Raw genomic sequence first — 27933 nt, forward strand, 5'->3', positions numbered from 1 at the left:
CAAACTGTGTCATGTCAAGGACCCCCAAAAAGTATATGTATTTGGCTGCGCGGACCCCCATCTCAAAATATTTTGTTCCAGGGACCCCCAGAAGGTAGAAGCAAAGATTTGAGTTACAAATTTTCTCTCTGCCTCGAGCTAGATGCATTATAAATAGAGGAAAGGCTCCACCCATCCTTAACTCTCCCATCATGCTCAGAAGGTAACTATGGTAACAAGACGCTTTTCTTGTTGAAGACATTGTGGACTTGCAGTTTGTGGCTATTCAGTCTTTCTGGGTAAGAAGTAATGTATATTCCTCTTATTCTTCTTTATTTATATTTAGTGCTATTAGCCTGATCTACGAATGTTAAAGTTACATATAACTTATATGTAACAGTGTAAATATGATATAAGACTCTTTTGTTAAGAGTTATGATTCCTTTGATTCTTTTTACTGCAATTGCGGTGGTGGAACTGATGAAAAAATGTGCTTAGTTAATATGTCAGATGCTGAGCCTGAGAAAGACGAACCCATGGAAAGCCATAAAGAGGAAAAGCAAGAAGACTCTAGCTATATGGGAGACAAGCATCCAAGAAATGATCAAGGAGAGGACTGGGGAAGTAATGAGGAGTCAGAGAATACTAATGGAGATGGGAATGTGCAATCAGAGGCATATCCCATGAGAAATGGGGATTTGTTTCTTTCACAAGTCTATACTGCTACCACAAAGACACTCCTTCCAAAGGAGAAGCTACCTCACATCAGAGCACACCCTTTGGTAAGAATGCCTTGACATAATGTCTTACTACTGTCTACTAAATATACTATATCGTCTCAACAAGTTATATTTGGGTATGTAACACATCTGCAAATCTGTCAATCATCCAGACACTTGAATGGGCTTTTGGCATAGATAACACACTACCTGTCTTCAGTCTGCAAGACCATGATCAGCTAGTCATCCTGTATGCTGGTTCCCATGTTGGTATAATATACAATCACACCTCCAACTCCCAGCACCTTCTTCAGGTAAACATCACATGCCCTCGGTTTTCTCTCTAAACAAAGTAATTTCATTCGAATCAAATTGAGGTAAAGCAGCTCAGACAATCATTTGAATAACATTGGTCAGTCATAATGTGTGATTGGTTATCCTTGTAGTTACAATTTAAAAACCTTCTCCATAGGGTCACTGTAGCCCTATTTCCTGTTTGTGTGTGAGTGAAGACAGACGCTGGCTGGTGACAGCAGACAAAGGATCAGGCAGCATGGTCATTATTTGGGACTCATACTCAGGGTAGCTCTCTGTTGTACATAATAGGAAATACATGCATAATAACATTAATTTTCATTCTTGATTGTAAGCACACATTTGGCCAATATTCCAGGATTCCTGTACGTACATTGTTTGACTGCCACCCTGACGGGGGTGTTGTGGCACTGGCTTTGTCAAGAGATGCCAAACACGTGGTAACTCTTGGAGCTGAAGAAGTTCAGGTGAGATTGACAATGAATTTGGAACTTTTATACAAAGTAAAACATAGTCTACACTGAACAACAATATATGTATGCTCTCAAATGGATTAATATACTATTCATATACTCTTAGACTGATTATTTTGATTTTGGACTCTCTGGAACCTCCATGAGGCCTAAAAACACTTCAATGAGTACACTTCACTATAAAGAAGTTGTGTTCCCAAATATGGATTCAACTTTTCAAGGAAATACACTATAACTAATACTACTCTTTAGAATTAAATTAATGCATTCCTTTCAAGTAATTAAACAAAATGTAAATGAATAGGCCTAATAGTTGATAAACATTGATGTCTCATTGCAGTAACAATGTAAATTGTCAACACACTACAGCTGTTGTAACCGGGCTGATGTTTTTTTTACAGCGTGTATGTATCTGGGATTGGACTAATGATATAAAAACGCCTTTGTGGGTTACTGAACTTTGTCCTGACCATGGATTTCAAGTAAGGCAGTTGTTTTCTATCTTATTTTGTACATGTTTTGTCATGTACATTATACATTTCCTGATTGTATCTCCTTTTCAGAAGTACATTATTTTCAATCCAAATGATGACACTGAGCTGCTCAGCAACAGTGTGAGCCAAGTCCTATTTTATAAAAGGGTAAGTACCATAAATCTTTGTCACTACAGGGAGAATCTAACAGTTTTTATTCAGGCCGCCCTAAACAGTTCTTCATTTTCAGACCAAGACAAATCTGGAATACATCGCCCCTGAGCTCCATGACAAGGTAGATAGATATATTATCGGGTGAAATTGTTTTTAATGGCAATTAAATTGATTGATTTTGATGGATGGTTCACTATTTTCCTTTGATTACTTTAGCCCAATTCCTTCACTGTTGTTGTTGTTGTTGTTGTTGTTGTTGTTGTTGTCCCTTGTAAGACTTTCAGAAAGGCTGTGGGGTCTCTCAGCCAGTCTGTGTTTCATTGGAAGGGGCACCAGGCCCTAACAGCAACTTCGGCAGGCAACCTTGTACTGTGGGACATGGTTAGAGGCTTTGCTCCGAGCAGAACCCTTGTCAGAGAAGCCATCAAGCTCATCCCCCTCCAGAAAGAACCCATCACTGTGCTCACTCGAACTGACAGGTCCCCAATGCCTGTAGTGTTAATAGATACAATACTTACTTGATATGTAATTACTGGTCTCTCACTTTTTTTTTCTTTTTTTCTCTCCATGGTTTTACAGTTGTATTGTAACAGGGGACACTGCAGGCCAGATTCAATTTTATGACGAGAACATCAAGCTTATCGGCTGTTACAGAGAATTCTGCCTGGATGCAATCGCGTCCATCTCTTTTTCCAAAGAGTGTGCACCCAAGAGTCCTCAAGGATATCAAAAGGAAGGCACTGTGGAGGTCAAGCCATTCATTTTCAGGTGTGAGAATTATGTCTTCTTATCTGTTCATTTATATTCAGCCATACTGTGTCACAAAACAAAACAACCAACATAACAATTACATCCATCTTACTATGCTCTTCTCCTCTCCTCTAGAAATGTTCTTGTGAGCACGGTCACTTCAACAGTGGTACATATAAATACACAAGATGGTGTGCCTCAAACACTGTTGCGTGAACATTGTAAACCGCTGCATGCAGTAGCTTGCCATCCCAAACAGCCAGTTGTTGCAATGGGCAGTCACAGTGGCATTCTGAAGCTGTGGGACTATAACTGCAAAGTCACCATCTCTAGCAGGGTCTTTGATACAGAGAAGCAGATCCAGTGTATTGCCTTTGATCCCCAAGGTGATCAAACATGTCCATTATTTTGGTAGAAGCAGACAATTTATAACATTTGTTCCATTTAGCTGTGGAATTTGCCATTTTATCTTATCACATAGAAAATAATACAGTATCTCTGGATTATGTTGCAATGTAATAGTCTTCATGTCTGATTAGGATTTCACCTGGCTGTTGGCTTTGCCAGTGGAGTAGTCCACGTGCTTGATGCCTGTACGCTACAAAGTGATGCAGAGGAGTGTTTCAGTTACAGTCAAGACTGCATCACACACATCACTTTCTCTTCAGACTCACAGTATCTTGCCACTGCGGTAAGCAAATTATAATTATTCTTGGTGTCCGATGTTGACTGGGGTTAAATTCTGCCATGTTGTCTTTGGCTTGGCTAGGCATATTAGCTACATGTTTGTGCGCGTGTGTGCGTGCGCGCGTGTGTGTGTGTGTGTGTGTGTGTGTGTGTGTGTGTGTGTGTGTGTGTGTGTGTGTGTGTGTGTGTGTGTGTTCGTTTGTGTGCCTGCATGTGTGTGTCGGGGGGGGGGGGGGGGGGTTTGAAAATAAGTGGATGGCGACTCCATGTGTATCAAAAGAGATATGGTTGTCGGTTTGCAGCGACACGGAACATGTAGTGTAGTTTATAATTCATTGTTAGAGGTGCATAACAACTAATTTGGGGAGGAATGGAACAATGGCCCATTGCTTGTTCTTTTTTTGAACAGTCAATCCGCTCCTACATGTCATCTGTATTAGTACGAATCTCCATGTATGGAGATCCATGCTCATACAACTCATTCACTGCCAAGGACATACCTTGACAGAATATGATTTCTGACCACTAGGTGGCACTGTTGTTGACTAAGCCAAAACCATTGGCTTTGACTCTAGGCTCCTCTGCAGCTGTTGATAAACATGTTTTGCATGGGAATGTCAAAACCGGATTTTTTTCCCCCTGATTTCATGGCATCCATGAGCATACATGTTTGAGACCATTGATAAAAAAATAAAAAAATAAAAGAGGAAGAAATATTTGACTTTAAAAGGTCAAAGATCGAGGTCAAACTCTGGCATTGTGGGCCTTTGGTGGTTAAAAAACGTAGATCTTTCACTTCTGATGTCACTGTTAGGATGCTGGGAAAGCAGTGATGGTGTTCCACTTGCAGACCAATAATGGGTTACAGCATTGGAGCTATGTCGGCCGACACCACTCCCACTACAAGCCCATCAAAGACCTTCTGTTTGGGGTTTACCTGGACAGTACACGACCCAGACTGCTCTCTCTGGGAATGGACCGGAGGCTGGTGAGTGGGAACTCTTTTGGTGGCTTGTGGCTTTGTTCTACGCACCTTTAGTGTAACATTTTTAATCTGTGTATTGTGTGGATCTGCATGATAGGTGGAGTATGACCTAGACAACAGCAAGGAGAACAAGCTTCTGATCTTGAGCTCTGAACAAATTGAGCAAAGTGCTGTGCCAACATGCATGACCTGGTATCCACCCCTCACCACAGAGCATTTTCTTCTCACTGCTTCAGACCAATTTAAAATGAAGCTATTCAACAGCACTACCAAAATGTGCAGGTCTGATGTTATAACATGTTATAATAGGCAATTATTTGAGAAGCATAGTACGTTACCATTCTTTGATTCTTTTCACAGGAAATATTCAATTTACTGTGCTTTTTTCAAATTTAGAAAGACGCTCCTTGGCCCAACATACGGTTCTCCAGTTGAGAAGATCGTCATGCTTCCCATGACTAAAGAACATGATACACGCTCGTATTACCTGGCATACATCACAAACGATAAGGTTATTTCTACCTTTTTTTATTAACCACATTATTCTATCATGTTCTCACCTTTCAGTACCTGAATTAGCTACTTTGTCAGCATTTTGAATTTAGTCACTTGATTTAATACATGGGAATTAGAAAACTAAATCAGTGTAGAGCTTGAAGGTGAAGTCAGTAGGAAATTAACATGTTAATTAAATTACACACTAATACATTATGTACACATTTTGGGTGTATGAAAATGTGTATTGTTCATTCTAATTAATCATATATTACAAAACATAACGTTATTTTTCTTTCATTCAAGGTGGGTCTCCAAATTATGCCCATCGACGGAAACCCCTACAAATCCAATGCTTTGATCTGCCATCCGACAGGGGTGTCTGCTCTGGCCTGCTCCTATGATGGTCGATTTGTTTTTACCGCTGGGGGATCTGATAGCACTGTCTTTTCATGGGAAATTAGCCTAAAGTAAGGTTTGATATTACTACTCTGATTAACCCAAAGTTATATGGGCACCATAGTCCTGTTTTTGTTTGTTTGCAGTTAATGAGCAGTACGATGTTTTCCTGTTGTAAACAGTGCATTAGAAGCAGCAGCAGCCCTCGGTGGTAAAGACCTGTTGCCTTACTACACGCTTTTAGAAGGAGGAAGAGAGGGAGAGTTCTACAGAGTGCGCTAAATATCCTTTTTCATATTTTATAAAATTTTCTCAGATTTCACATTTAATCACATAATTCTAGCACATTTTTGTGTACAATCACTCATTTCTAAATAAAAAACTGTTCTCTTTTAGGAAATGGAAGACTATTTCTATTATTGTCAGTTGCATAATCAGGGTATTGACACAATGGAGAGTCGACAAGTGTCAACCTTAATTCCCTTGGCAGAGGTGCCTTTTGTAATGCGGGCACTAGACTTCTTCCCTACAGAGCAAGAGGTACAATTTGTAGAATATTGTGCCTCCTCACTCAGTAAACCTACGGTATATTAAACATTTCTCACTTCAGCGGAAATTGTCTACAGTTGTACGCCTCACTTTTGTAAATATGACAGTGATATTGCATTGTGCATTAATGTACTGTATGTACACCATATGAATGGATGACTAGCCTAAATGTTTTGTTTCCTCAAGCTGGAAGATATGAAGAATGAGGTCAAGTTCAGCAGGTATGCTGAAACTGGGAGATATGTGACTGACATTGACTTGGAGGAGTTCATTAAACTCTACATCAACCACCGGCCAGCCTGCATTTCCAAGGATGAGCAACTCGTTCAAACATTTCAGGTCCTGTGTGACCGTCATGAGATGGGGGACCCTATACTACACAGAAGCAAGCTTTTGGAACTCCTACAGGCCCGAGGTTTGTTGCAGGCAGAACAAGTGTTGCGATTATGGTGATATGATGACTGCCTTTGAATTATAATACTAATAATAGTATTTTACTGTTGCCTGACTTCATGTATTTGAAGGACCATGATTGTTTTGTTATTTTTGACAGGGGAACACTTGACCGAGGATGAGGTGGCAGAGTGTTTTAGCACACTTTTAGGTTTGAGATCAAAGGAGAAAATGCCTGACCTTGAAACCAATAAATGTGAAGGTCTGTACAAAAGCTCCAATGTATATAACACACTTCATTTTAATATTTCATTGCTACACCACACCACACCACTCACCTTATTGATGGTTGTTGTTTTTGTGTGTGTGTGTGTGTGTGTGTGTGTGTGTGTGTGTGTGTGTGTGTGTGCGTGCGTGCGTGCGTGCGTGCGTGCGTGTGTGTGTGTGCGTGTGTATTCAGAACAAGCTCTGGAGACTGTTATTCCAGAAGAGATATCCATGGAGACATTTACCAGTCATATCCTGGGCTTCCCTTCATATTCAAAGGGAAATGGCAAGTCATCCCCTCCAGAGTGAAAGACCGGCAGCAGTCTGTTAATGTGTCCTGATTCAGTTGTTTTTCTTAAATTAGTTCAAGGCATTTTATTTTGTAGTTTGACAGTACATGTGTATAAATTGGCTTAAGAATAATAATATGCTTCATTAAAGAAATAATAAAGCGATTTGACTGAGTATTGTTTTGCTAATATAGCCTATATGTATTTATATATTTTTAAGCAAAAGACACACAGAAAAAATACCATTCAGTGATCAATTTCATATAATTCTATTCAGAATTAACGTTTCAATGGTTTTGTAAACCTGTCAAATTGTGGTGAGACCAAGTTCCTACAATAATCTCCAAAAAAGGGGGACTAAAAGGCTGGACACTGCATTGTTTGCCTGGAGCATTCATCCATGTAGGACAAGGCATTCACATTTCTGGGAATTAAAAGAAAATCCATAATCAAAATATAAATAAACAATTAGTTTTTCCTGTTACATTTAGGCAGCAGCTCTTATCAGACTACATATTGTTTTGTATTATTTTGTTTGCATACATCTTTAAATTAGATGTCTATTTCTGTATATTTTGAAATGTAGATACATTAGACGTTTGCCTGGGACCCAAACTAGTGAAAACAGCAGCTTTGTTTTCTAATTTATGGAATTTCTTAGATTTATTTTATTTATTCATGACATTACTCATTGCAGGTTTTTAATTCATGAAAATCTTAGCATTTTGGGGAATGTTTAAATGTTAGGAAATAATAAATAAAACACATATAAATGTGTCTGTGACCCAGTGTTTGGGAAACAGTGTATTAAATAATTTATAACATTTATGTTAACTTCATATTACATAACAAAATAGTGTGCGTTCGGGTTCAAGTTCTTGAGAGGGTGTAGCTGTGACTCTGGCCAATCAGAGACGCCTCCAAGAGCAGCAAGTTCCTGCTCTGAAGAAAGAAACAACTTTTGTCAGCTGGTTTCTCTCGATGGCAGCTAACGTAACGTCAGTTATCAGAGACAAGGCAGCAACAAGTGGACTATAACTCGTTTTCAGTAGTCACCCAAAAATGCGTGAAGCGACGACTCCAGTTCGGTGGCGCACAAACAAATAACTTCATTGCTGGACCCCGACACACCTTTAGCAAACCACATGAAAGGAAGGGTTCCCCTGCTTAACGTTAGATAGCTAGCCAGCCAGCTAGCTTCTCGGCTAACGTTAGCTGTTTTGTCTGAGCAAGACATGGCCACCAGAGAACTACGACAGAAATATCGGCGTTCTATAAAGCAGGAGCAAGATGACGACTCCGACGCCGAGGAACCTCACTTTTCAGGATTCAAAAAGTGCGACGGACGAGAGTCCCAGATTATCCACAGCGGACACTTCATGGTCTCTTCGCCGCACATCGAGCACCCCCCGAAGAAGGGCTACGACTTCGACACAGTCAACAAACAGACATGTCAGACGTATCATTTTGGGAAGACCTTTACATCACATCTTTCCATAGATGCGTCGCTGACAAAGCTTTTTGAGTGTATGACCCTTGCGTACAGGTAAACAACAATAACATTCCTATCAGACGGTGTCCGGATCCTCCTGACACCCTCAATAATGTGTAACGTTTACCATCATTTCCATTGATTTGTCTGCAAATGTTAGATTGGGGTTATCTATTAAATATTAGATTTCTTATATTGCAGCAGGCTGATAGGGGACACTGGTTGCCCACTGGAGCCAACTCTAGTGCCAGTTAAAGGAAACCATTTTAATAGTTATTTTTGAGTGACTTGACTTGACTTCCAATTTTCCAGTTTCCCCAATACACGCCCAAAGTCCAGAGTCACGAGTCTTACCAGTATCTGCAGTTGACTGTCTTCTTCAACAGCATTTGGTCATGTTAGACACACTTTCCTCTGAATTCACAAAAAGAGAGAGTACTCTTGTTACCAACATAACATGTTGAGCCTTGTGAACTTGTCTGACTGGTGTATATATAATGTATATCGCACTTAATTCATGCATTTAGCTTAATTAAAGCTCATATTTTGTTAGATACAGATACTGTGAAAAAGAACATCATGCTAGCATGTTTAAAGAATTATCAAGGTCTTTTGTAATGACAATATCAAAACCCATCTCCCCAGCTGTACTTAGTGTTACTAACATGAGAGGAGAGGCATGATAACAATGAAAGCCCTACAGCCAACACAATTCTGGCATCCCAAATTCAGCCTCTTAGTTGCTGCTCTTTTGTTAGGATTAGCCTGATTCAAAAATAACACAAATAACACCATAATAAACTGTCTTGATATGGTTTTGGACCACTGTTGTCTTCAAGAACTCCTTTAATGTGTTATATCATCAGCTATGCAAGAATATCCCTTGGGTGTAGTCTAAAGGTATGGTTAACTGACATGTACCATTCTTATTGTCTAATAAGACTTAAACTCTAAGTTAGCGTTCATAATTTTGAGGCCAGGGAAGTGAATCAGTCATGTGGCTTGCTAGTTGCTTATATAATTTTCTTGCACATCAAAGTGAGTAACTGCACTCAGTGAATGAATGAGAGCATTTAAGGAAATTGTCTTGCCAGGATATAAATGGTTCTCTATTGGATGAAGTTAACCAGTCCAGATGGCCTCTGGTTAGATTGGGAAAAGGTCTGGAAGGATGCAGTAGGGTTGGGATCCTTTAAAGGATTTTAACGATTCTGGTTATGCATACTTGAAGTAGTTTTCACGTGAGGTACACAGGGATCTTCTGGGTTACTGGAGGGGGGTCCCAAATGGACACTTAAAGGTCTTTAACTCTGAGAGAGTACAAATCGAACCAAATGGACCCCTACTTCAGGTTCTGACTGAGAGTGTACAGATGGAACCAACAGGTTCTGAGAGTCATGGTGGTCCTTGACATTTAAAAGTTTGATAACCACTGACTGTGATAAAAAAAAACGGTTCTGGAAATGGTTCGAAATGGGATGGAAGCAGAACCGATTCAGTTTCCTCAATGTTGGATCCTATTCCCGAATCCCAACCCTAGGAGGCAGTAGGGCAACATACACACACAAAGGCTTTGTATATCAAATCAAATGTGTATGTTTTGTAGAGTGAAATATAATTTATTCCCAACCTGTCCTCAAGTGTGCTGCTTTAATTTCAGGACTAGAAATCTCTGTATGATTGTCAAGATATGACCTCCATGCTGGCCACTGGGTGGGAAATTGCATGTCACTGTGGTATAAAAAAAAAAATCACTTTTTGGTGTATCAATATCCATTTAGAGCCTGAATTCTAAGTAATGATGGGTATTCACAGTGATATGGTCGAAACTCCAAAGTAAACATCATTAAGACTAAAATGTTTTGGGCATACAGTAGAGCAGGCTTGCTTCTCGTTTTATGTCTGTAGGTGAAAAGCCAGCTGCTCTGAGAGGATCTCCCTCTGACTTTTCTTCTATTTATAGAACAGGATAGGAAGGGAATACCAGTTTTGGTAACCTTTCCCCTTTCATCCCCCCAAATGCAAAAGTAAATTCTATACCGTAAGCTGCCTACTGTATTGTGTGTCTGTGGGAACGTTTACTTACAGAAGGACAAGCAATGGCTCTTATCAAGAGTTAATTTCTGTAAATCTCATGGGAAAAATATGTATTTTTTGTTAACTCATACCTTGTATGGACATCCAAAACAGTTATATTTCAGGAAATAGTTTTTTTTATAACCTGTGTTCCTGTGGATGGTCCCAAACTTTAATTCATACAAACATTAAAAAAGGAAGCAGAAATTTTAGATCTACAAGCACACAATTCTCAGCTTGTGACAAGACATGTTGAGAATGTGAACGTAGATCAGTTTATACTGTATACAGAAAGTTTCTGCCTGATGCTGACAATATAGTTTGTGCTCAACTGGCTGAGCCACCAGCACACCAACATATCACAGTCACACCTACCCTTTTCTCTCTTTAGTTCTTATGCCAATTCCCTGATTTCTGCGTACAAGCTTATTGTTGTATAGCCATGGCCTCGTCTCTTGTCCTACGTCGAAGAGGCCGGCTTCTGAAAGTTGTCTGTATTGGGGAAAGGTGGCAATTATAGAGATAAACTGCACTCACATGCTGCACTGTTTGCCCAAGCCCCACATGATTTGAAGCGGGCAAATGTCTAATATCTCTTTTGGGTCTCGAGCTAAACATTTTGGGAACCACTGGTATAGGGTACCCCAGGCCTAGCCAGTTATGTTGTATCTGGTAGGTTGTAGATGTAGATATATACAATACAGTATGTTCAGGGAGGGAACAGACCCCTAATGGACAGTTGGACACTTACTATTTTGTAAGTCTTGTGTAATCTTGTCACTGCTGACCCCTACTGTTTGGGGTTCTAGGGATGGTATTGAAACCACATGCCTCCACCGATGCACATGGAATCACCTGCCACTTCTGTTTCACCTGCCTGTGAACGGCTTCACCGGGAGGTCGTAATGAGAACGGAGGAACACCCTATTCCTCATAGTCCAACAACCCTACCGTGCACACCGTCCTTGACCAACCTCGCTAGTGCTGGGATAACAAACTCCTATTCTGGCCAGTTCCCTACCGCAAACATGGCCAAATGTTGGTTGAAACGCACTGCCTAGATGGATGCATGCACCATGGATGATTCAAACCATAGATATAAAAAGCTAGATGCCTAATCCGCCCCTGCAGTTCATTGGAGCGACATACAACAACAGCTGGAGGCTGGACGTCCGAGAGTGCCGGAGACCACGCTGCCAGTCAAAGTGACTACTGGCCAATCACAATCATCTTTTCCGGGACTTATCAATTCAATTCTACAGAGCTTTATTGGCACGTCTCCATCCAGTTCTGATGTTGCGCGGCTCAGCTGTTCTTAGAGGCCCGCCCCAACTTGGCTTACCAACCTCCGTTTCTTTGACGCACGTGGAAGTGGGAAACGACTGGTCGCCACCTAGTCCCGCGATGCATATGCCCCAGAGCCGAAGGAGGCGTCTACCTTTATATGTCTATGGTTCAAATGCCTACGGCAGGAACGTCCTCCGCCCCAAACTTATCATACTTTTTACGAGCTCTTGACCTTGGCCAGCAGAAGTCTGTTTATCTTGTGAAGTTGCCAACACTACCATGGTGTGTTGGTCATGGTGACCTTTGACTGCATCCTGTACTTTTCTTTATATTTTGGACAACATCTCTCCATTTTTTTCACCATTTGCACTCAGGACAAGCAGCTCATCCAGTCCAAGCATTGTTTTTAATTAGTTCATGTTTTGTGCATGTTCATGAGAAATTTGAGACAGAATGAGATTGAGTTACAGTGTTGTTTTCTTCTATTTTTCAGTGGCAAGTTGGTATCTCCCAAATGGAAAAACTTCAAAGGCCTGAAACTGTTGTGGAGAGACAAGATTCGTCTCAACAATGCCATCTGGAGAGCCTGGTATATGCAATGTAAGAGTCCTGCTCTAGTACTGTGTCGGGTGTTTGGTATCATGTTTGGTATTCTTGTAATGTAGATGGCATTGGCAGTTGACACCTGAATAATGGACTGGTTTTGACAATGCAGAATGACCAAGTGTCTGAAAGCCCAGGGCTCAAGGCTCAGGAAGAGTTTTTTCCCCCGAGACTGTCAGGGCCATGAACGAGGACAAACACACATTGAACCTGTAAATACACTGAAGTACATATTAAGTACCGTACATCTGTGCACAGTCTATAATCCAGATTCTAATCCCATACATATTTTCCCATTGCTGCGAAAACCGTTTTTACATTTTACTTGTACTATTGCCAACTTGATCTAACTTACTTTATTCTTATCATCTTTTTTCTTTTTGTCTTTACATCCAGTATTGTCATTATTATCATGTCATTATGATAATAATGTTATTAACACTGTTTTACGGAATGTCCCACACCAACATTTAGCTGATTCTACCTGTAGTGATTATAAAACCATCTGGAACCTTGAATTTGGAACTTAACACTTAAAGATAAAGTGGGAATCTCTAGACAAATTACAATTTCAGTGAATAACACTTAATTCTTTTAACCACTTAGTATCAAAATGATCCTCAGTGATGGCATTGAGAATTATTTCATTTCAGTAACATGTAACAGTAACTCTTAACATGCATGAACCCTCAACCACAGAAAACTGATACCTCAGGTATTGTTTGTCATATTTGTAACCTTTACAACTGTAAATAAGTCATATTTATCATTCCAGATGTGGAGAAAAGGGAGAATCCTGTTTGTCATTTTGTGACTCCACTTGATGGAACTATAGATTCAGAAGTCCATCGACCTGCAGAGGTAAGGACAGACACATAGTGGGATTGGGATTTGTGTATAACCAGCAGTACTACCCATTACTGTTGTTTCTCTAGTAACCAAATTCCTTCCTTTGATCTCTTATTTTTATTTATTTTTTATCTCACACCACCATAGCTAATTTATTGTGTTTTTGCCAGTCTTGCATGTTCTTCTCTGTTGCTCTGCAATTTTTGTTTACCCCTAACCTTATATTTCTTCCCTGTGCTTCAATAATTTTGTTCTTTTTAATTGCTTTCCCCCCCTCCCTTCACCTTCCATAGGCCATCGCCACAGAGGGGAAATATTGGAAAAGAAGAATTGAAATCGTCATAAGAGAGTATCACAAATGGCGGACATACTTCAAAAAAAGGGTGTGGTATTGGAATTAATGTCACATCCTAAAACAAAAACGTGGCTTTTTGGTCCATTATAAATTCATCATATAACACAAATTCTATTACAGCTACAGAAACACAAGGATGATGACCTCTCAAGTCTGCTCAAGGTATGGTCAAGATCCTACTATGTTATATGAGCTCAAATCCTAACAATGTCAACATCTGGTTTACAAGGATAAAAATAAAGATTGAGAACTAACCTGGTTCCTAACAAAATGACTCATTGCTCTTTCTTTGCAACCAATTTGGATTTATGCGAATGATTCCTTATTAGGCAAATCACAAGTGCATTTACCACTAAGAAAAAGGAAAGAATTTGCTTGTTTATGATTATCATATTATGTAGTTGTCTTTGCTGTCATGGAAATTGTATTCCTAACAAAGTAGATGCATGTGCAATATACATGTTAACACTAACTAAATGTAACAAGCATTTCTGCAGTGGTTGGAGGTAGTCTTCCTACTCTAAAATTGAGAAATGTTGACCCTGGTGTACACCTACTGGTGACAGCCAGTACTGTGTTTTGTCTGATTTCTTCTGGACTTTAAGCTGTACTGACTCCTGCATGTATTTGTTACTCACTGGCTTGTTTGTTGCATTTTGAACACCAAAAGGAGCCAGAAGAGCAGTTTTCACTGTTTGGAGAAGTCTTTCCAGACACACTGCGTGCCTCCTTTTATCAGGATGAAGAGATCGCTGCTCGCCGCGCGTCTCGTAAGAGCCACGACTCCCCTGTCCCCATGGAGATGGATCCACTCTTTGACGTAGATGTGCTGATGTCTGAGTTCTCCGACACGTTGTTCTCAACATTGGCCTCTCACCAGCCCATGGCCTGGCCCAACCCACGTGAGATTGGTGAGAGAAAACATAAGCTGATTTAAAAATAAATAAACTGCTAAAAGTTTGAGAATTTTTAAATAACAAAGCATGCATCCATCTCAAAACTACTGGCTATGTTGCCATGGAATTTACTGTGCACCTTCATACTCATCAAATGATGAAGTTGATGACAACTGATTATGGTTACTCCATGGCCTTTCCTCTAGTCTAGTTCCGACAGCCCTATCGACGGCAAGCGCCTCTTGCCGACAAGTTGCCGATTGCTCCCGGTCGGCAGCAGTCACTTTCCGCCGCCGATTTGTGGCCGAATCGGTGCGGTTAAAACCTTGCTTTACTGCTTTCCCTGATGATGCCCCTCTACCCTCTTCAGCTCATGCAGGGAATGCAGATATGATCCAGCCTGGGTTGATCCCGTTACAGCCCAACCTGGACTTCATGGATTCCTTTGAGCCACTGCAAGGTAAGCAGTAAGGCACAACGTCCATTATAATAGTGTTACACAAACTAATGGCACACTCCTTTTACCCGGCTCAAGCGCACAGTGGTAGCTTTAATGTTCTAGTACCTCGTACTACAACAGTGGGCTTAGCCTAACACTTTAAAAAGTAGTTTGTTTTACTAACATCTAACATAGACTCTTGTTCCAGACTTATTTCACAGCCTCCGTCAGCCTGTCTTCCCTTCTGTTTCCCCCACTGCATCATCTGTTACCCCTCTACCCAGCAGCAGCACCCAATCACAGGTAAACACCAACCCAAAGCTTAGTCCCTAACACACATTCCAGTGTCACACAGAGCTCACATTAGAGGTGTATTTTGTTCTTGGACATGTTTAAAACAAAAGGGATTTTGATTTGGAATTCCTCGCTTAACATTCACCATTTTCTAAATGCATGTATTAAACATAATATAATCACTGTCAGGTGGAAAGGTTCTATATATATTTTTAAGATAATATTGTTTTGGGCTTTTCTGCCTATTCGAGGAAACAGAGACAATCAGGGAATGACACACAGCAAATCCCAGGCCCGGGAATTGAACCCAGGACATGATGCTCTCAAACATCAAAGCCCTTGTATGCGCCTTTACCATGTGCCCCACCATATTTAATCTTGATTTTTTTTTCCTTAAAAGTTTTCCTCCTTGAATCTGTTTATTGAAGTTTTAAAGATTACAAGAAAGACAGTGATGATCAAAACTGTAATGGAGCAGCAAAGCTGGAAAGTGTTAAATAAGACTTTCACCAAGACAAGAGCTAGGCACTGTAAAACATAACATTAAAATAAAAGAAGTTCACTCTTGCTAAAAGTACATTTGTAGCCTACAGTAGCTCCTAAGTCTGAATGAATTGAAAAAAGGAAGAGTAGCAAAATGAATGTCCTGTTTTGTACAAAAGTAGTGAATAGCCGATGTACACACTCACAGTGTGTCATGACGTGAGGTTGTAGATCTATTATTTCAGTTTTTGCCTATAATGACATGCGCAAAATAGGGATGTTAGGTTGAAAGTGGTTAAGTCTGTATGTGCGTTTTTATAAATATTTTTTATACTTTTTTTGTTAATACTTTTTTGTTTCCATTTCCTGAAAAGTAATGGTTTTGGACATAGAAGGTTTCCACCCCACAGTGACGATATGTAACATGATTATCTTAGTGAAGTTTTTTGTATCATTTATCAACTGTAAACGTACCTTACTGTAGTCGCTTGGATGACTATAAAAGTGCGGGAATATGTGCACATATTGGCAGCTCCTGAAGGGTAAAAGTCATGAGACCCATCTGTCCTATTTCTGCTTCGTATTAAATGAGCTACTTTAACAAAGCACAGCCATTTTACTTGAAAACATCATTTTAACAGGTGGACAAAAAAGGTAACATGCTTGTAGTCACTCACTTCGTCAAACCTTTGGCCATAGCATATACAGTGGGAAGGAGATTCACTCTCTTTACTGTATTTATTAGTCCCCCCAGGAATCTGCGATTGTCGAGATTATCGCCGATTTCTCGGCCATCCGTGGATTTGTCTGACGTCAGCGGAATAATAATGTCAGCAAAGTGGCGGTTTGCCGGCGGGACGGCACAGCAGTACAACCTGACATTATATAAGTTACTACTACTATAATATAAAACGATTTGTACATGGCGAGGCCACCTCATAGGACTTTGCTTCACAGGGCCCTGGGGTGATGGATGGTCCCTCATTCCTACTGTATCTGTGTCCTGACCTAGTTCCTCTATGCCTATGGTCCTGATAATAGAGAATAAATATTACACCCATAGTAGGTATCCTCTAAAATGGGGTCACTATGGGCATGGTTTGGTTCTTTGGTCTTTTCTGCTTCACTGCCGAAGCTTTCTTACCTTTTATGATCTAAGTCTAAATTGTTTGATAACTGGTCATTTTTGGTTGTCTGCTGAATATTAACTATCATGCAGCGGAAACAAGACTTTTTCTCTGCAGACTCCTGGGGGGACTATTCTAAGTGATTTGATTGTGTGATGTGGCTACAATTCCTTTTTACTTCCCAAAACAAATATTGTCTATCTTGCACTCTGCCTACATATACCAGCCTAACCATATATTCTTATGTAATATGACACTGACAGCAGAGGATTAAGCATGTGGGTCGTCTTTTAATTTCTCATCCCTTGCTAGGTCCAATTAATATCAACCATGCACCTCTCAGCGGATCACATCTCATCCCCTGGCCCCCTGCCTATCACCTCCATGGCCAATCAAACCAGTGGGACAAGTGGGGGTGATCCTGGATTTGTACAAAGCTACATGACGCTCTTTCCTGGGCAGGTGGCCTCCAGTAGTCAAACTGGAGTTTCCTCAATCGCCCAGCCCTTAGCCCACCCCACGCTGCCTCACTGCCTGCCAGGTCCAGTTATAGCCTCGGCAGCAACTCTGGTTCCTTCACCCCTGGACGATACCTCAACACTGGATGCCAGTGGAGCACACACTGTGATTACACATACAGCCACCTCGCCTGTCACGTCAAGTGATACTGCCCCCACCTTCAGTCGCAGCTCAGAGTATAGCGCCTTACCTGCACATCCTCCACATCCAGCACCCCACCTCCAGCCACTGGCACCATCGCCTGCCACTCCTCTTCAGCAACCCCAGACTTTTGTACTTCCTCAACCCATTAAGCCTACCAGTTCAAACAAAAAGCGCCACATGCAAAGGATTGTTCCTGCTAACACCCTCCCTTCCTCTCACCTCATCCTCACAGGTCTGTCACGTATCTCAGATTGATATACATACATTCATTCATTCTATATGAAAAGAAAACATGGATTTGTTACTTGCATGAAAATGTACATACCGGTACATAGATTAATCAGATTTAGAATGAATATTATAGGCCATAGTTAAGACAGCTTTGATAAGGAAGAACCTTAATGTCAAACAGTTTAATAAGGAGTTGATTTTCTTTGCATATCCCCTAAGAAAGAAAGTGAGGATCAGAGCCTAGGTTTTGACTGATTGATTGAATACTTTATTAGTCAAAAATGTAAACGGACATTAAGGCTAAAAGGCTAGTATTCGGGTTCAGTGAGTTCAGCCATTTTGTGTACCTGAACGGCAAAGAGCATATGAAACTAACCTTTGAGTAAGAGGACGGATTTTAACCATCAGCTGCCCTACCCTAACATACGTTAATGATGTGATAGTAATAGCGCAGTGAAGCTGTACCAACTCGACATACAAGCTGCACAGCTTTGGTAACTAAGACGTGTAGTTGTAATTACGGGGAGGCAGTGGCTCTGTCGGAATGTAGAGCGGACACTTGGGAAACGGAAGGTTTCAATCCCTGTCTCCCCCTGTTGTCAGGAGCAAGAGGCTGAACCCCTAACGTTGGTGCAGGTCAGCTTCCTCTGCTGTCGGTGTGATGAAAGCGATATATAAATGCACCATTTACCATTTACTGCAAGGGTCTTCAACAGGGGGTCCGGGACCCCTAGTTACTATAGGGGGTCCTCCAAATCTTTGTGAAATAGAAACCTTTTTCTCCTTTTTTATATTAACGATTTGAACCCTAGAGTCCATATTCTGAGGACTTTGGCCAAAAATAGCAGATCTACAAGCTCACAACGCCTCGTGCTGCGAGGTGTTGTGACTTGTGAGCTTGTAGATCGGCTATTTTCGGCAAAGAGGTTGGTGTAGAGGGGAAAAAGATCAGACTAAGTACAGAGTGAAAGGTAAAGTTTATTAAGTATTGACGGTTCAAGTCGTTAAATATCTGAAAACATAAATTGACATGAATCCAAAATACACTGATGATTGTGCTGTCAAACAGTGAAGCTATATGGAATCTATGAAAAGATTGTGGGGGTCCCTGCTTCATTTCTCTCTCAACCAAGGGGACCTTGGTCTGAAAACGTTGAAGATCTCTGATTTACTGGGAAGTCATGATTGGTTGGTGTTACGCACCACCTCAGCAATCCTTCTCCCAGGGGTCTAGTGCAGGAAAGCAGGATTGGACTGAAGCGGGGATAGACGCCCGCATTCTTGGCTAATACACATCTTTGTGAATCAAAAAAGAAAGCAAAGTGATTGGAAAAGTCCACAGCGGTTCATGATGTTAGATGTTTCTATGTTTATATTGATGCTTTTCACACTCTTGATATTTGCTTTTCCAGCTCCCTTCACAGGCACTGCAGTGATTGTCACACCAACACCTCTGAAAGATGTAGTTCCAAGTGCAGGAGTTGTGAATGTCATTGCTTCCTCTAGCCTCCGAGGGGTATGGCAATTTCTTTTGGAAATACGTTGCAATAATTGACATGCATTTATAGATTATAATAATCATTAAAAAAATAATGCCTTTGCAAGTTTGAAATCCTTATGTAATACATAAATAACACAGGGACACACAGTCCCCTAATTACTAAGTATATTTACAGTACCTGGTAAAGTGTAGTATATTGTTGGGTAATGAGGCCTTCGCTAAGTCCCTCCCCAACCCATCCTTGTCCAATACCATATTAGCAAACAGTTACTAAGAGAGGAGCACTGGCAAGCTCTGCTTCTCACCCATCGACTTGCATGTTATATGACAGCTTTTTCCCCATGTAAATAATCGATCATTTCAGTAGCAAAAGCTTCAATATGTCTCCTAAACCAGTCAACAAGGTCTGTGCAGTAGGCTACGCATTGGAAAAATCAGCATAACATTATTTCAATAAACTAAACACAGGGAAATGTTAGAGGGAGAAATAGCCCTGAAACAATTCGGTCGTATCTCACGTATCTTGACACTAAGGTCTAAGAGGCACTTGCCCATCGGGCAAGTACAGGTCATGTTTTACTTGCCCAAAGGTCATGCCTACTTTCCCGAAAAGTTAATCGTTCATTATAAAATGACATAACACTACTTATTTCTTTACTTTCTGGGGCTGTGAATAAAAAATGTCATTCCTAAAATACCAAATACCTACATAACTATGATTGAATATGTCTATGGTTTCACACTTCAAGTGTAGCAACAGTAAAAACAGCACATTGAACAGTGTTCTTATTTTACATTCCACAGACCAGAAAACAGAGCATGCTGGCCACGTTCAGGTGTTTAGACAGATATCTGATTTATAGACGGTTGCGTCCCCTCTCAAATGAGCACTTGCCCGATCGGGCAACCTGAAAGCAAACTTCACCTGCCCGAAAGGTTTATTTACCTGCCAGGGGCAGGTGGGCAAGCCTTAGTGTCAATGCCTGTCACGACCGTCATCCGTACCCATACACATAAAGGCCCATACAAGGAGATATGCACGTGTGTTGTGTTTGCACCACTCATTTCACACCTGTGCGAACTTTTTTTAAAGCTAAAATGTAACTGTAAAAAGATGCCTTGTTTGTTTTAGTGGTATTAAAAAACGTCTGCACCAGGTAGATAGGTGAAGTTACATAGTGCGGCATTAAGTCTCATAATCTGTCCTTTTTGTTAGGCGTTCAGTAAATTAAGAAAAGAAAAGCAAAGGCAAAAATGAAATTATCGAAACTGTTGCGATCAAGATTCTGGATTATGTCAAATTCATTTGTCATAATTTTTTCTCTTTCAGACTCCTGGATTTCATATATTGCCTCAGACACACAAGTCTCCCCAGCCAATTGTCCCTAAAGAAGAGACTTATTCTTCTAGCCGCAAGAAGCAAAACCCCTCCACTAGCGCTGGTAATGTATATTCAACTCATTAGATTGCATACAGGCATGGGATAATTATACATAATAAGTCTTGAAGATTGCTCATAATAAGTCTTGAACATTACTGCTATCAATATTATATCCAAGAAATCTATCCCTTATATTTCCATTTTTCCTTTCAGTCCACAGTAGGCAAAGTTCAGGTCAAGGATCACCATGTGGGTCAGACCAAGTCCCCAGTCCCCAGTCCCCCCTCAGCGGTACTGTCCTAACAAAGAATGAACCAAGCCAGGTGTGTGTGCACAACATGTGTCATTATCAGTTTTGAATGATGTGTTTGCATGCATGATATTTGCATCTTTGTTATCATTGCTGCCATTGTTTTCATATGGACAGTGACACCATAAAACAACTTTTCCTAAGTTGTGAACAATTCAATCTCAATATAAATATTAGAATTCATTGAAAGGCACTTGAGGATGTGTGAAAGCCTTGTGTTTAACATCAGTGCCATTTTCCTGTTCTAGTATGTGTGCTAGTATGTGTTTTTAATGTCTGATGTCTGTTATGTAACAGAGCCGAAGGGTGACTCACATATCAGCTGAGCAGAAGAGACGCTTCAACATTAACATTGGATTTAAAACACTGCGCAACATGGTTCCCACCCTCAAATCCCAGTCCAATGTAAGCCTTATATCAGTGTTCTCTGTATAGGCCACAAGTGTGTGAAATTACTTTGTTTTGAAAACGGAGATGAAAATAAAATCACGTTTTATAATTTGAAAGTTTAAATATGTGTTTGAATTACAAATGATAAATGGAGATTTTGTTCTGTTTAATATTTTATTGTATAGACCTGTGAGCTTGTAGATTGGCTAATTGAACTATTTTGTAATGTTTTTCAAAATAAACGGTAAGGCGGCCTGCAAGATGTGGCCCTTTTGTACATGGGCTACTTCTGTTGGAATGTTATAGGTCTGATCTCCAAAAAACATCCATACAAATAACTGCAGCCAATACATCAACTGAACAAAATTTTTTTAGTGATTGTATTTTACTACAGAAACATGCCATGAGAAAGAATGTTACATCTCATGGAATTTCCTAATGAAATCGTGAGGCCATCTGTAATATGTGTAACGTGTGATGTAAGACAAGCATAGTTATCTTTTGATCTTCAATACAAAATTGTACTTGATACGTACGGTGTGTAGAATTTATAGAGACCGTGTAATCTGCCGTAAAATGGGTTGAATGGCTTTTCTAATTCACTCACTCACTATTCACTCACCAACTGCATTCAGATCAGCAATGCAGGCACGTTACAGAAGACAGTGGATCACATTGGTAAGCTCCAGCAGGAGAGGCAACAGATGCAGGATGAGGCTCGGAGGCTACGAGAGGAGATTGAAGAGCTTAACACCTCTATAAAGTATGTTCCTAACAGTAGCTCCCAACAGCACTCTTACCAATGCACAGAGAGCATACAAGCAAGCATGTGGGTGATGTGAGGTTCTTATGTCTGCCTGTCATCTCTTAACTGTAGCCAGTGTCAGGAGCAGCTGCCTGCCACAGGGGTGCCCATCACACGTCACCGTTTCGACCACATGCGGGAAAAGTTTGATGAGTATGTGAAAAGCCGCACTCTTCAAAACTGGAAGTTCTGGATTGTATCCTTAACCTTTGTTACTTACACACATAGAGATACAGTAGATATGATGCTGTTACATCCAGGTAGCTCTGTGTTATGTTATCCTTTCACTATTTAGATAGACTTTTGGATACAATATCACATCCTGTGCCTATTCAATGTAAAATGTAAAAGTTATGTGCAGTGTATTGGTGCATGTCTTCTTTTTCTTTTGAATTGTCTTGAAACGGCAAGATTTTACAACACACATTGTTTAAAGAAGTTATTAATTGCTTGGCTGTTCAACAGGGCATTTCTGTACACAAAGTCAGGCAAAATGGGTTTTGACCCTTGACCATCTATTCTAGTTCAGCATCATCATCAAGCCTCTCTTTGAATCATTCAATGGAATGGTTTCTACTACAAGTAAAGCCAAGCTGTGTCAGACCACATTGCAGTGGCTTGACCGTCACTGCTCACTTCCTGTGCTCAGACCTAGTAAGTAAAAAAACACAATAGTCTCCTTTAACATACAAATACACGTTACTTCACCAGCCTCATCACCCACATTTACTTACCAATACATTTTTGTTTCTTCTATCGCCTCAGAAGGGATGTGATGATATACTTTAATGTCAGAGATTTCACTTTCTATCATGTATGAGTTGAACATTTTCCGTATCTAAATTTGCTATTGGCAGTGGCATTGTTTGCTCTAGGCCTTTTGCTTATGAAGGAGAACAAAATCAGTCAATATTGTGTCTGAGTGCCCTCTGTTTTATTGCATTGTTGGCTTGCTTTGCTCTGGCTGCACAGCTGAACCGATGGCTCTCTGCTCATCAACTCCCTCCACAGCCACTTATTCCTTAACAACTTAATCCTCAAGTGAATCGGGACAGCTAATGGCCGGTTTCCGGCAATGGCATGGGACACACTCCAAAAACTACAGGCAGTTGTTGTTTTATGAGACTGTATGGCTTTTTGGCCAATGTCGACTTGGTGTGTCAGGGTGTTAACAGTAGACCTAGAATCAGGTGTAGGAATCCCATAAACTAGTGACTTCACAGTAGTTTGTCCTGGGATGATAGCTGATGACTAAGACATTTAGGGCATGCCATTACTTTCAGTTTTATGTGCAAAACTGAAAGTGATTGGATGAGATTTACACAGCTAATCTAAAAGCAGACTGATATTCCAACTGACGCAATTAGTCACAGGAAATAACCTGTGTTCCAATGTAGTTATTGTTTAGTAACAAGCTAATATTTATAAAACGCACAGACAGACTTAATCACTTTCAACCTGGCGTCCCTATTTTTGGGGATGTCATTGGTGAAATGTTAGCATTGCAACGCTTTGCAAGCTTGTAGATGTTGTGCAACACGGCTATACGGCAGTATGAAATAGGGCATTAACTTATAAAAAATACAAATTAAAGATGATATATAGAGATCTTCTGCCCTTCAGCGACATTATCTGTTAATAATTGGTAAACGGCAAAGCTAAATTACAATAGAAAAAATAATCATCACCACCCTTGCACAGTCCAGGCCTTTGACAGCCACGTCATGGTTGATGTCTTGTGGTTGTTTTGCAGTGGTCCTCAGTACTCTACGCCAGCTAAGCACAAGCACATCCATTCTCAGTGACCCGTCCCTGCTGCATCAAGAAGCCTTACAGGATGTGACCAGCAACCAAACACCTTGTGGGGACTCATAGCCATGCTCTGAGGACCTTGTGGGGACTCATAGCCATGCTCTGAGGAGAGGTGAGGTTGTGAAAGATTGACACTGGAAAAGCAATCCGTGGAACTGCTCATGCTTTATCTTATGGCCGTTCAACAAAGTTACTCTTGGCGTCTTCCAGTTATCTGCTACTTCCCAGGCAATGCAGTAGTGGTGTCAGCATTTGCTTTATTCAAACTTGTAATGGTATGGACACACATTGAACGCCACCTTTAGTGTCATTTTGTGTGATTTATTTTTTATTTTATTTTATTTTTTCACATTACAGGTATTACAGTTGGTCTGTATACATGACTCTTGGATTTTGGTACCTTTTAGAACAAACTTGCTTTATTTTAATGAGAATTATGCTTTTGTGATGAAAAAATACAGAAAAAGTGTATTTGTAAAAGGGAAAATGTTTCAGATTGTTTCTATTCATGGTTTCTCAGATTTGGTGTTCACAGAATTCATAATCATAGGATTAATTATGAACACCATTGTGTCTGTTATTTTTCTTTCATTCACCAGTGGTCTCACATTCAAACTGTTAGGTAACTGTCAAATGACAGTAAAAGCCAACATTCAGCGCAGAATTAAATTAAATTTAAACTACAATAATGGTAGTGTGCAGGCTGAACGTTCTTTCAGCCTTGAATAGGAGTGTAGAGCTGCTTGAAGCAACCCAACATTTCTGCTAATGTTGCTGTTTTTACATACACGTATTCGTATTGCACATGGTAGCGATTTTCTTCAACTGTAATACAACCCTGCTTATATTTACAATTTTACCTACAGTACACTATCATGGTTGGGTAGGGCTATGATTTCAGTCTCATGCACAAAGATGTTGGAATGTTAAGCTCCACCTCTGCCCCTGGCAGAGCAATGTTTTGAGATTTGGCATTTGCGGTCAAGTTCATAGGACTTGCACTATCCCATACATTTAATAACAGCTGGAGTATAATTCTTATACAATATTATTGTTACTTCATAGAATCATATGCGCTTCAGCAGAAACACTGCCAGTGTGAACAGCAGACGTGTGTGAGATGCAAACGTTGCAGCATCGCTGACACCACACTGAGGTGATGCTAGCCTAGTAAACTGACTCGACCATCTTCTGTTCGAATCTGAGAATTCCTCGCATTCGAATGAAGGCAGGAAGAGTCTGTTTTACGAGGCTAAGGTGATGCGCCCCATGTGTTTCAAGCCTCGTTCTCCGTCCATGAAAATATGCTTCCTTCCTTTTATTTCACCTGCTCTCTTGCACGCTGCATGGTGGAAACTGCATGGCAAATCAATCAAAAAGCCAAAAAAGGCCTCATTGGGCTCTTCACAACATCATGGATAAGATGCATAGAGCCTTTGCGAGGAGCACCACACCACTCACTGTAACAACAATATAGATGTATTACAAATATACAGTATTACAAGAGTTTAGCTAAATGTGTAGTAGGAGTAACTATACTTTTTGTTTACTCAGGGCTGTGCTGGTTAGCGTAATAATTACGCTTGTGCTTTTTCTCTAGAACCAAATGAACAAAACTCAATCAAATCAGGATCTTTTCCAAGGGAAGACAGGTCAGCGTGTTGTGTGAACATCTAAAGCTTGTCGACTTGCAAGCATACAGGCAATATGTCATGGTTCTATATCGAAATGTGTTCTTGTTATGTTAATATTCAAGTCGCCTTTAGTTTTAGCCCATGCTAGGCTAATCATGGGATTTTTGTTCACAGAGTCTAGTTGGCTGCGGGTTTTAAAAGGTGTAGTACATAGAAACAAGTTCAAAGCCATATCAGAGAGTTGGGTATAGATTATTTACCAGTCCAATTAGTTCTGTGTGTTTTTCTTTTTTGTTTGTTTTTTTGTTATTTACTGCAAATATATCAAAGCCTTTTGTTGAGAAGTTTGAGAACCATGGAATTGGGGAAATGTAGCTTGTGTAATCACTGTATGGTCAATTTAAGTGCAATGACCTTTGCAGGATGATTGTCTTCTTTTCTTTTTGTCGCCTCCAGTTATGCTAGGCATGTTGAGTGGTTCAACAGTCCTCAGGCAGTCTTCAATGGAACTGGTGGCTTGTGTTACTTTGTATTTATTTCTTTTCTATAGAACAACAATGTTTACTTATAGAAACAAAAGTACAATTGAGAGTGATGTTTTGTTTTTGTTACTTATCTACAGACTATTAATAGTGTATACATTTTACTGGATGATTTTAGGCCTCACTTCAATAAGATTGTTTTATCAATAAACATTTACCTCTCCTAGTAAAGTCTCTCATGTTACAATGTAACAGGATATTGTCAGCAGTTATTAAAAAATAATGCAGTTGAGCTTATCTACAATGTCTTCCCAAAATATAATTGTGGGAACTGCAGACCTTGTTAAACTGCATGTGTTATTGGTCTAGGTAAAGCATTTTTGGAGCGGTGAAAGCGCTCCCAATCGACAGGTATGTCTGTGGCTGGCTGGCTATGTGGCTGGCTGGCTGGCTGGCTGGGTATGTCCGTAGCATGGCAATACCTTGAGTGGCCACACAAGTTAAAGGAGGGGCGCTGTTGTGCAGGCACAAACACACACACACACACACACACACACACACACACACACACACACACACACACACACACAGATTCACCGCTCCACTTCGAACCGAGGTTTGATTTTTTTTAATTGCATCTACAGTATAAATGTTTTTTTATTTTCAATCATAAATTCAAGTGGCAGGAAGTGGCTGTAATAATTGAAATGTGTAGTTGAAGACCGTCATCCACATGTAGTGGATGTTACACATTAGATCTTCAAGTGGCCTTGGAGTCTGATGTGAAAATCAGGTTGGTATCTACAGGAAAATGCTTAGTTTTCACAGATTTCTTTTGTATGAAACATTGCACAATATAGCCTTGCATATCAGATCTGCCTACTTCTCTCCAAATGTAGTGTTGTACAAATTACCTTTACAAGTAAAGACGTTTTCTCATGCTGTACCATTGTGTTCTTTGTTCTCCTCAACTACTGTTGCTAGTTTTAACGTGTTGATTCAGGATAAAACAAAATGAAACCACAATTGTAACATTTCATAGATGGATTTATCATTTACATTGTTTTTTTTTTGTTTTGTTTACATTGCGTTACATCAGGTTCTATACATTTATGAATATAAATGTTCAAATTGATTTGTTCAATAGTGCATAGATTTTCATCATGTTTCTGAAGAACTTTGCAATCCTGTGATCTTTTGGAGGTTTGAATACTTTATTAGAAATGTACAGTAAGACATTGAGGCTAAAAGGATAAAACAAATAAAATCCTGGGGACTTCTTTCCATTGTGGTCCTATTTATTCAATGAATCCAAAGCATTAAAAGATGACACAATAATACATACCAGTCAGGTTCATACTTCAATATAAATTGTTAATATTCATGTGTATGACCCATTAGACTAGTGTTTCTTAATGGGAGTGGTAGCACCCCCGGGGGCATTCAGAGAACATTGGGGGCACCCTGCTGGCACAGGCAGAAGGATTTCAGTGATGATGTTGGCAGTTATCCCCAAGATGGGTTAAAAATGTATCTGGTGCTTTTCCTTTCAAAGCCTTTGTAATCTAAGAAATATAATTATTATATCACGTTAACAACATTTATAGTACAGGTAGTTGGCTGTATTCAAAGGCCTAAACCTATATGAAAATGTGAAAAATGTAATTAATGTATTAACCGCCACACACACAGTTTGATGTACCTTTTGGTAAAAAAAACAAATTACTAAAAGGAAAGCACTATGTGGTTACTCACATATTCTCCTTGTTCTATTTGAGCTGAGAGACGATTAAGTGAAAGTGAACTATAAGTCGCTGGTCTGACAGACATTTGCATGATTATACAGTAAAACTAAGCACGAGCCTGGAGAAGAAA

General features: G+C 40.1%; 2 protein-coding genes across 3 annotated transcripts; both read left to right on the forward strand.

Annotated features, from left to right (window-relative positions):
• Positions 1 to 482: 482 nt before the first annotated feature.
• Positions 483 to 6967, forward strand: cfap251 (cilia and flagella associated protein 251; the record flags this gene model as incomplete). Its single annotated transcript, XM_080738585.1, has 20 exons — positions 483 to 761; positions 872 to 1012; positions 1171 to 1280; positions 1372 to 1480; positions 1888 to 1968; positions 2050 to 2127; positions 2210 to 2254; positions 2410 to 2612; positions 2713 to 2901; positions 3019 to 3269; positions 3423 to 3574; positions 4385 to 4558; positions 4653 to 4837; positions 4952 to 5066; positions 5357 to 5520; positions 5632 to 5722; positions 5846 to 5989; positions 6185 to 6413; positions 6552 to 6653; positions 6852 to 6967. The coding sequence occupies 20 exons, from the start codon at positions 483 to 485 to the stop codon at positions 6965 to 6967; spliced, it is 2958 nt and encodes a 985-aa protein (XP_080594711.1).
• Positions 6968 to 7925: 958 nt separating this feature from the next.
• mlxip (MLX interacting protein) lies at positions 7926 to 27134 on the forward strand. 2 transcript variants are annotated; one of them, XM_080738929.1, is made up of 17 exons: positions 7926 to 8494; positions 12297 to 12403; positions 13182 to 13267; positions 13549 to 13638; positions 13731 to 13772; positions 14281 to 14521; positions 14877 to 14966; positions 15154 to 15248; positions 17162 to 17744; positions 19156 to 19259; positions 20575 to 20686; positions 20839 to 20948; positions 21233 to 21340; positions 21961 to 22088; positions 22203 to 22326; positions 22655 to 22784; positions 23884 to 27134. In XM_080738929.1, exons 1-17 carry the CDS (start codon positions 8184 to 8186, stop codon positions 24003 to 24005), a joined length of 2583 nt encoding a protein of 860 aa, XP_080595055.1. In that variant the 5' UTR covers positions 7926 to 8183; the 3' UTR covers positions 24006 to 27134. The 2 variants fall into 2 exon arrangements, with proteins under 2 accessions (XP_080595055.1, XP_080595056.1); XM_080738930.1 differs by having other exon boundaries at positions 23103 to 23998.
• The last annotated feature ends 799 nt before the right edge of the window (positions 27135 to 27933 follow it).

Source organism: Nannobrachium achirus (assembly GCF_963921795.1).
Source record: "Nannobrachium achirus genome assembly, chromosome: 12".
In the NCBI taxonomy this organism is placed as follows: Eukaryota; Metazoa; Chordata; class Actinopteri; order Myctophiformes; family Myctophidae; genus Nannobrachium; species Nannobrachium achirus.